Source organism: Arachis hypogaea, chromosome 14, assembly GCF_003086295.3.
Source record: "Arachis hypogaea cultivar Tifrunner chromosome 14, arahy.Tifrunner.gnm2.J5K5, whole genome shotgun sequence".
NCBI lineage: Eukaryota > Viridiplantae > Streptophyta > Magnoliopsida > Fabales > Fabaceae > Arachis > Arachis hypogaea.
The window spans coordinates 101,288,015-101,297,582 of NC_092049.1; the positions used below are offsets into that span (position 1 = coordinate 101,288,015).

At 34.6% G+C, this 9,568-nt stretch overlaps 2 protein-coding genes across 10 annotated transcripts; one reads left to right on the forward strand and one right to left on the reverse strand.

Annotated features, from left to right (window-relative positions):
- Positions 1-359: 359 nt before the first annotated feature.
- Positions 360-4,903, forward strand: LOC112743581 (probable sugar phosphate/phosphate translocator At3g11320). Of its 2 annotated transcripts, none has more exons than XM_025792855.3 (4): positions 360-963; positions 2,587-2,690; positions 3,487-3,715; positions 4,461-4,903. In XM_025792855.3, exons 1-4 carry the CDS (start codon positions 526-528, stop codon positions 4,605-4,607), a joined length of 918 nt encoding a protein of 305 aa, XP_025648640.1. In that variant the 5' UTR covers positions 360-525; the 3' UTR covers positions 4,608-4,903. The 2 variants fall into 2 exon arrangements, with proteins under 2 accessions (XP_025648640.1, XP_072070450.1); XM_072214349.1 differs by having other exon boundaries at positions 3,487-3,622; positions 4,461-4,738.
- On the reverse strand, positions 3,985-8,586 carry LOC112743580 (serine hydroxymethyltransferase 3, chloroplastic). Of its 8 annotated transcripts, none has more exons than XR_011871028.1 (14): positions 8,395-8,586; positions 7,733-7,989; positions 7,442-7,637; positions 7,168-7,342; positions 6,966-7,083; positions 6,771-6,883; positions 6,548-6,670; positions 6,295-6,399; positions 6,075-6,161; positions 5,881-5,988; positions 5,603-5,675; positions 5,242-5,520; positions 4,905-4,992; positions 3,985-4,574 (listed from the first exon to the last, which is right to left on the reverse strand). XR_011871028.1 is itself a non-coding variant. In XM_025792854.3 (14 exons), exons 2-12 carry the CDS (start codon positions 7,947-7,949, stop codon positions 5,246-5,248), a joined length of 1,590 nt encoding a protein of 529 aa, XP_025648639.1. In that variant the 5' UTR covers positions 7,950-7,989; positions 8,395-8,586; the 3' UTR covers positions 3,985-4,574; positions 4,905-4,946; positions 5,242-5,245. The 8 variants fall into 8 exon arrangements, 5 of the variants coding, with proteins under 5 accessions (XP_025648639.1, XP_025648636.1, XP_025648638.1 ...); XR_003813549.2 differs by having other exon boundaries at positions 3,985-4,603; XR_003172062.3 differs by having other exon boundaries at positions 3,985-4,603; positions 4,905-5,025.
- Between the last annotated feature and the right edge of the window lie 982 nt (positions 8,587-9,568).

A 9,568-nucleotide genomic window follows, 5' to 3' on the forward strand; every position in this document is an offset into this window, starting at 1 on the left:
ATTGTTTTTGGTTGATTTTTTTTTGTTACCAAACATTTTCACAAAGTAAAAATAACCCATTAAAAAAAATAAAAATAAGAAAAAAAATATTGGTCACAAAACATTTCTCTAATATAAAAGACATAAAATTATTACTTTAAACTTTTGAATCAATATAACGGCAAATCACATTTACTCTATTAGTTTAAGTTAGTCCAACTTAAGGTCTAATAATCTCTTCATAAATGTGAAAAGTTAGAACTTAGAACTGTAACTAGAAGTATAAAGATACACCTCAAACAAATTGGTGGGGTATGTGTCCCTTCTCAGCATTTTTTTTTTTTTTGAGATGAAATATAGCTTCATATGCAATCACTTCTCCCTCTCTTCAAGTTTTTTCATAACTTATAACCATTAACATTACACCATCAGTTACAAAACCTTCCACCTTGAGAATTTCTCAGCCAAGAAAACCAAAAAAAAGGTATCAATTTGCTTAAAGCCCATTTGTTAAGACCCAGATTCTTGTTGTTATCATATTATATTATGAAGACAATTCCATGGCCAACCATAGGGGTGGTGATTTCTTGGTACAGTTCCAACATTGGTGTTCTCCTTCTGAACAAGTACTTGCTAAGCAACTATGGTTTCAAGTACCCTGTTTTCCTCACCATGTGTCACATGATGATGTGTTCTCTTCTCAGCTTCATTGCCATTTCAATAATGCAAGTTGTCCCTTTGCAGAACATACAATCAAAGAGACAGTTTGCCAAGATTTGTTTCCTTAGCCTTGTTTTCTGCTTCTCTGTCGTGTGTGGAAACATATCGCTTAACTACATTCCAGTGTCCTTTAACCAGGCCATCGGCGCCACCACGCCGTTCTTCACCGCCGTTTTTGCCTATTTCATGACCAGCAAAAGAGAGGCTTGGGTTACATATTGTACCCTGTTGCCTGTTGTTGGAGGAGTCATCATAGCTACTGGGGTAAATTTATTTATTGACTAAATATCCAAATTAGTTCCTAAAAATTTCTAAATCAAACATTTTAATTTTCAATAAATTTTTATTACTTTAGAGGCTCTCAAAACGGATTGATTCCTTTATAAAGAGGACTAATTTTTCTTATAATGATATTTATTGAGGATCTAGCTGCTTTATAATAAAATTTATTAGAGACTTATTTGTCCATGTGCATATTAAACATTTAATTACTAATGATAAAAAGACTAAATTGTCTAACTTAAAGACTTCCAAAGTAATAAATTTTTATTGGAGATCAAAATGTCTAATATGGAATTGGTTGGGGATAAATTTGGGTATATACTCCTATATCTGCCATAAATTTCATGTTTTTTTTAGCTTTTATGTGGTGTTTTTACTGTTGAGAATCCAAGGGAAGTAGATAACAATTGATGATGCCTACTCATAAATTGATGAAATAATTGAAGTTTAGAAAAAATATGTAAATATCCGCATCCATGAACAATGGTTGAAATTTTTTCCATCTTTGTTTCAACCTTTTTTAATACAGCAGCTAATTTGTGCATTAGTGACTGAAAACCTATGCTTATGGTTGGTTATGGGAAGCTGATAGAGATAATAACTTCAACAAAAACATGCAGTAGGGTTTCTTGTATGGATACATGTCTATGCTTGCAAGAGATTCTTGATTGTGGAGTAGAAAAAAAAATAATACATCTCTTAATTTCCTCTTCCTTCACTTAAGCATGTCAATTAAATAGAAATCATATTTAACCTCTAATTCATTTTCTTCGCTTTCCCCTTAACTCCCAAACAAGTGATCCATTTTGTAGATTTTTCATTATTAACACATCTTATGGTGAGAAATTAATTCTAGCATAATTTTATATTGCTAGGTAAGATAGACCAGTCAGAATGTTTCTTTAGCTAGGAAAGTAGTATTCCAATTAAAAAGTTCTGATAAGCCAATTACTAGGGAAAAGACAAGATACCCTAAAAATGCAAGAATATTCAGCTTGCTTGATATGTAACAAGTCCATTGCACCAGTTTTCCAGCATCAACAGCTTTAAAGTTCTCCTCCTTATTTCAGTCTACCTAACTTTTTTATTATTTTTATGGTTATGAACTAAGCCTTTGCAAACAATTGCTTGTATTAATTATATTAGTCCTTATCTATATTTAATTGTTCAAAATTTGTGCTCATTTTAATTTATTCATTTGATCGTTCACATTTTAAATTGTGTTTTAGTTTAGTCTTCTATTAATATCAATCAGTCACGTTAAGAAAAGTAAGATTATGTCACTAATTCATTATGCCAATTGCCATTTCAACTTCATGTTATTAGTTACGTCACTTTGGATAATTACTCACTGACACTGACATTGGCACTATAACACATCATCAAATGTGATAGGACCTTATAATAATCAAAGCAATTATCCTCTTTGTCACATGTAAGCGATGTAACTCTTTTAATATATATATTTTTTTATTACTGACATTGGCACTATAACACATCATCAAATGTGATAGGACCTTATAATAATCAAAGCAATTATCCTCTTTGTCACATGTAAGCGATGTAACTCTTTTAATATATATTTTTTTTTATTTTGTGATGCAGGGTGAACGAAGTTTCCATCTGTTTGGGTTTTTGATTTGTGTTTCATCAACTGCTGCCAGAGCATTCAAATCGGTGCTTCAATCTATTTTGTTGTCCTCAGAGGGGTAATGAGTTTATCTATTTTCTCCTTAATATAATAATCGATATTAGTTGCGTTTAGCAAGAGTTTCAATTTTAGGATAGAAATATATACTAAGATAAAAATTAAAAAAAAAAAAACTTCCATGCACAAATATTCTGCATTAATGCAAGCTCTAAAGAAGCACTACCCTCAAGATATAGTATAGAGGATAGAAAATATTTTGTTCCAAATGAACAAGATATTGAGGAATTGTCCATACGTGAAATAATAATTATTGATATAGGCCCTTTCCACAAAAAAGGGAATCTTTTGTTACAATAGAAACAGAAGTGATATTGATTATTCAAGAATCAAAGTCGATTTGCTTTAAAAAAAGAGGATATCAATGAACCTCTATGAAATGGTTTCACGGGATTCAGCCAATTGTCTTGATCGTGGGATATCATTGAAACATAGGAATCCGTGTTATCAAAAGAACAGTCTAACCTGATAATTTACATCGGTGATTGTTTTTATGACTTGAATTCGTAATCTTAAAGTAATACGAAAAATCGGAAATAACTCAACCATTACTCTAAAACTCCACTTCAGATATTAAGATAAAGATAAGCCATAAGAAGTTATATCTTTCTTACAAGACAAACATTTTCTGTGTTTATGATTTGTGTGTTTCAATAACTCTATTTCTATACCAAAACAGCTACTAAGCGTGCATAAAGAACATTTCATCTCTTATGACACAGCACCCAGGTGGTGTTAACATCCCAAATAGCAAATATCAACCATTTTAATTTTGCTACTTTGATGATGGTTTTCAGGGAAAAGTTGAATTCTATGAACCTTCTACTTTACATGGCACCTATAGCAATGTTGGTGTTGCTTCCAGCAACATTACTGATGGAGAAGAATGTGATTGGGACCACAGTGGATCTTGCAAGAAATGATATCAGAATTGTATGGTATCTGCTGTTCAGCTCCTCTCTTGCATATTTTGTTAACTTGACCAATTTTTTGGTCACAAAACATACAAGTGCACTCACCCTTCAGGTATTTCCCAATAGCATGTTTTCCAATCAAATACATTTTGAGGGGTTTTTCTTGTCATTGGATGAATATAGTAGCTCCTCTAAAGTAAAATAGACTCAATTAAAAAACATGATGAGTGCATTCACCACTAATTAGATCAGATAACTAATAAAGTGCACAATAATTATAGCTTACTTAACAGAAATTATTCTATCCTTTTAAAAAAAATCAAATTTTCTTTAAAGTTTTCTTTCATTATCATTTGATAAAGAAATATCCTACATAACGGCTTATCGCAAGATATTTGTTCACCGAACTGCCATTTTCAGTATAGTATTTACAAGGAACAATATTCTGTATCACTCACCATTATTAAATTTCATGTGCACATCAGCATATGGTGAGATTAAGAAAAGTGTGCATAGAAGAGTGACTTTGATACTTCTTTGCTTTGGGGTCAGATATCAACTCCATAAAGCAATAAATTAATAAACTAAAGACTCATCACATTGTAACACCCTCACTAATAGAATATCACACTTCCACTGCACCACTCTGATGGCGAGGTCATTAAAGTAAAGGCTCCTATCATATATAGACGAGCAGGAGAGTCTCTATAATGCCCTCGCTGTCAGTGTAGCGCAGTGGAAGCATAATATTCTGTTAGTAAGGGATACACATGATTTAGGAGATGCATTCAGTTCCTTAAGTCATCTGTGGTGTAAACCAACTAAATATAAATGTGATTTGCCAAATCTTTTCACAGGTTCTAGGAAATGCAAAGGGGGCAGTTGCAGTGGTTGTCTCAATTCTGATATTCAAGAATCCAATTTCAGTTATAGGAATGATGGGCTATGCACTCACAGTCACTGGAGTCATTCTGTACAGTGAAACCAAGAAGAGGTATAGCTGAAATTTTGAAAAAGAAAAAAAAAATTTAAACACAATTACCAATCAAAGAGTACATAATACACCATACAAGCGAAAGGACCATTGGAGAATATGAACTTTCAGCAATTGTGTTATGTTAATAGGAAAAGGAAAATTTCACCTATTTCTTTTTTTAATCATTTATTTTAGCATGTATGTACGTGTCCACAGAGCAAGACTTGAAGGTCATTATACTTCTTACATTTGTTACCTACACGATATTCACAAGAATGTAGCACCAAAAACAATGAATGAATACCCGAATTAGATTCCTACATACCTTCATATTTTGAGAGATGATGTTTCTTTTGTGTTCTTCTATCTGGCAAATTTTAAACCTTCCAGTTATGTTTCTTTTGGGTCTTGATCTGAATATTTCCTTAGGAGTATACCAAAATGCACTAAGACCGCAACAAAATAAAATTATAAAACAAAAATGTAGCCAACATCTACAAAAGGATTTTCTTTTCTTTAAGGGATTAACGGAGGGGACACATTTTGCAAGGAAAGATAAACCTTTTTGTCAAACAATTCAGTAGCATACATACGAAGCATGTAAGTTACTATATCAAAATTTCTAACCATCTTAGTTTCTATCGCTTATTGAAACAACTAACCTATTTAGACACCAGGGATTGGATACTTAGTAGTAAGATCTTCAACTTTACTACGCAACTTTGAGACTTTGTCTCCCAAAGGAAACTCTGGAGATGTTACGAACTTCAAAAAGTCTTGTAGTTTTGTCCCTGAGACCAGACTCTTGGCTTCGAGACTTATCTGCACACCCTCATGAATCAAGTCTGCTATTAATGTGAATTCTTTCTCCCCAAGTCCTCTTGTCGTCATTGCAGGCGATCCAATGCGAATGCCTCCCGGAACTAGGGCGCTTTTGTCGCCTTTTGTGATTTGGCATGTCAGTGAAATGTAGCATAATCATCACCAAGAATACATTAGAAAATAATACATTAAGGATCTCACCTGGCACTGAATTCTTGTTGAGGGTTATGGAAGCCATGTCCAGAATCTTCTCCACTCGGGCGCCATCAATACCCTAAAGGATGTAATGCCAATTAATATGATACATAGCCAGAATAAGGAAAGGGTGGTAATTTTTTATATTATGCAATATGATCATGTCTTTTTACATATAAAAGCATGTGAAGCTTTACAATGCAATTTACACTGCAAGTTTGCAAGAAAAGAGAGAATTAAGAATCTACTCTGACAATTTAAACAAAATGAGAGCAGAGGCTTACAGATGGCCGCAGATCAACAAGAACCAGGTGGTTATCACTACCACCAGAGACCAGTTTATACCCATGCTCGATTAACTGGTTAGCCAGAGCTCTACAGTTAGACACCACCTGCAAGATGGCAGCCACATGCATGCTTGGTGGTTAGGAAGTAGCTTAATATGCCCAATTCTAACCAACAATGAAAAGACATATACCTGATTCTGGTAAATTTTAAATTCCTGAGATTGGGCATGCTTCAAGCAAACTGCTAGTCCTCCAATAGTGTGGTTATGAGGACCACCCTATTCAATTGATTCAGCACAATATTAGAATCTCAAACTAACAAAGGTAAAGAAAACATAAATATGTCAGACTGCATAGGTGTATACGATCCTCGCATCCTCTCAATAAGCTAGCGGGACATTGCTAATTTACCTGAAGGCCAGGAAAAACGGCATTGTTGATGGCAGACTCTAGATCGACACCATGCACGGGATCTTTCTTGAAGAATATCATTCCACCTCTTGGACCTCTCAAGGACTGGAGGGAAAAATATATAATGGATTAAGTAACCAGTATGTTTCGTAAGTATGACAACGAAAAATTACATGTTAGATGGATTCGAATAAAACAATAACATGGTTTTTTAAAAAACAAAAACACAATATGGAAAAGCCTCATGATAGACCTTATGGGTTGTGGTGGTCACAATATCACAAAACTCAAAGGGATTAGCAAGCACAGATGCAGCAACAAGCCCACTTATATGAGCCATATCCATCATAAGAAAAGCGCCTACTTCATCTGCAATCTTCACGAGTATAAGACATAATTAGCTTCTTGCCAATCATGATGTGAGGACATATCATGAGCAAGATAAATTCCAGAAAATAATCAGATAGAAAACATACTTTTCTGAAGTGACGGTAGTCAATGTCTCGAGGATAAGCACTAGCACCAGCAATAATGAGTTTTGGCCGGAAGATAATAGCAGTTTTCTCCAACATATCATAATCAATAAGACCTTATATGATTCCAAAAAAGGTTAAAATTTTATCAAAGAAATTAGCAACTATATCTGCACTAATTCAATTACAAAAAAATACCTGTTGACTCATCAAGTCGATAAGGCATAGATTCAAAATAAATTGATGTTCCTGATACACGTCTTTTAGGTGTCATGAATCCATGCGACAAATGTCCCCCATGAGGCAAGTCCAAACCCTAGCAACTTACCATAGTAAGTTAAGACCATCACAGACCACTATATAGTGTTGGTTAAATTAAAGTAAATGAAAAGTAGTTTACCATTATTCGATCATGCGGTTTGAGAATTGCAGTATATACTGCAAAATTAGCTGGGGAACCAGATAATGGTTGAACATTTACACCCCACTTCTCTCCATCTACATGGAATGCAGCTAGTGCCCTTTCTTGGCATAGGATCTCAAGCTCGTCAATAAACTCATTACCACCATAGTACCTTACAAGTATAACGAGTACCCAATCAGTAAGATTAAAGAAGGAAAAAGGAACCAAACTTTTAAGTTTAATAATATGAAAAAGTAAATGGTGACTCTACCTTTTACCCGGTAGCCCTTCAGAGTACTTGTTTGTGAGGCATGAACCAACTGCTTCCATCACTGCTCTAGAAGTAAAATTCTCAGAGGCAATAAGCTCTAGACTTTTAAATTGTCGGTCCTTTTCCTTGTCAATAATTTCACGAACCTCGGGATCAGCTTCACTCAAGCCGTAGTCCAAGAACTTGCTTCCATCCCCTGATATTTGCATAGTCGCCATTTAAATACCATATATACATCTGGCTAAGATGTTATTGAGAATTCTTTCAATCAAATGGTAGAAGCATAGTTACCTCCGATTTCGGGCACTGAGACAGACAAAGATGATGGAGCCCCTGTGACTAAACTACCTTCAACAGGAGATGCTTTGCATGGTTTTGCATTGTGGAACGTTAGTTGAGGGATAAATCCATTACCGCCATACCCTTTATTTGAAGGGAAAGACATCCCCTTGGTCCAAACGGGTTGCTGCAGAGAACCCATCATTGCAACTCCAACAGTTGCCTGCATCCTTATCTTATGATTGAATATATCAGAGCTGCAACCCTACCTACATAGTTCAGAGGTCATTTACAAAAACATTAGGAAAGATTTTTACATAGCAAGCTACGGAAGTTAGTTTTCTTGCAAGGGAGCAAGGTTTCGAACAGCCTATCAAACAAGCATGTGTCTATTCCAAGTGTTCGAAGTTCAAACTTGATACTAAACCCTTAAAACCCCTATTTTAACACCATAGCATCACAAAGCTTAAATATTTACCATCCTCTGAACACTCCAAAATTCAAAACAACATGCACGTGGTATAAGATTTATAAAAAAAAAGAGAAGGCCCCCAAAGTTTTAGTTATTATGGAACAACAGGAAAGTTAGTTACTAAAATCTTGTGAAGTTTTAGAGCATTCGTAACTAGTTAGATATATGAAGTGGAAAGTTAAGAGATGAATGGAATTGATACCTGAGAGTTGATTCGAGATGGAGAGTGGCGGGGTGGATGAGTAAAGTTGGGAACTAGGCGGCGCGTCTTTGCTACTGTCTCAGAGGTCAGAGCAGCGAGTACTCAAGTATCACTATCGCACGTACATGAGTTAAAAAAAAAAAAAAAAGAAAGAATAAACAATTAAATAATACCCAAAAATTCAAATCACTCGCAAAACTAATTCCAAAAACAGAAAAGTTTTATATTCATGTAATTTTTTCTTCCAAATTATCCAAGTAACTTCAATCAAGACGCGCTTCCCCAACCCTTTATATGTTTATTATACACGCGCATCATATAACGTAAATTTTGTTCTCTTCTCGCGTTTTCGTTCTTCTTCTTCTCTATTGGTGTTCTTCTTCTTCTTCAACCTAATAAAATTCGTCGTTCTCCTTTTCTTCTCTGCTCGCATTCTTTATTATTGATCTGCATTGAATTCAACATAATAAGCTCCGTCGTTTTTTTTCTTCTTCGTTTTCTTCTTCGATCTACACTTTTGAATGGAAATAATGAATGATTCAACTTCAAATCAGTTGAATGAGGTTATTACGTTGAGACAACTAGGAAATGATTACTGCATGCTGTCACAATAATCTTAAACACTGAACAAAGTAAAAGGAGGCCACCGAACCGAACAACATTCATTTGGTGAATCAAAATCTCAAAGGCCACCGAACCAAACAATGTTCATGTAGTGAATAAATGATGATCAACTTTCAATCAATAAGAATAGTATTTCTCCTCCTCTTCCTCCTCCTCCTTCTTCTTTTAAATTCGCGTATGTAGGTTCTTCTTCTGCTTCTTCTTCTTCTTGCATGCAGATTCTTCTTCTTCTTTCGTTATAATCATCACCAACAACACCAACATTTTGCTTGGTTAAGTGGAGTTACTCATTTTGATTCACTTAATTGTTAATGTATTCAATTGAGTCCTTGTGCATGCAGAAATATTTTTCTTACTGATTGAATGTTTATCACGTTTTATTCAGCACATGATTGATGTTCGGTTCAGTGGTGTTGGTCATTTCGCTTCACCTAATTGTTATGTGTTCAATTGACTTTTTTTGCATGGAAAAATGCTATTCTTGATGATTGAATGTTTATGACGTTTTATTCAGCACATGAATGTTGCTCGGTTAAGTGGAGTTGCTCAT

Coding starts and splice junctions, on each gene's coding strand:
- LOC112743581 (XM_025792855.3), top strand. CDS start 526: ATGAAGACAATTCCATGGCCAACCATAGGGGTGGTGATTTCTTGGTAC. Junction 2,691..3,486: donor ATTTTGTTGTCCTCAGAGGG/GTAATGAGTTTA, acceptor GATGGTTTTCAG/GGAAAAGTTGAATTCTATGA. Junction 3,716..4,460: donor CAAGTGCACTCACCCTTCAG/GTATTTCCCAAT, acceptor ATCTTTTCACAG/GTTCTAGGAAATGCAAAGGG.
- LOC112743580 (XM_025792853.3), bottom strand. CDS start 7,949: ATGCAGGCAACTGTTGGAGTTGCAATGATGGGTTCTCTGCAGCAACCC. Junction 6,671..6,770: donor ACTACCGTCACTTCAGAAAA/GTATGTTTTCTA, acceptor ATACTCGTGAAG/ATTGCAGATGAAGTAGGCGC. Junction 5,676..5,880: donor TTGTTGATCTGCGGCCATCT/GTAAGCCTCTGC, acceptor TACATCCTTTAG/GGTATTGATGGCGCCCGAGT.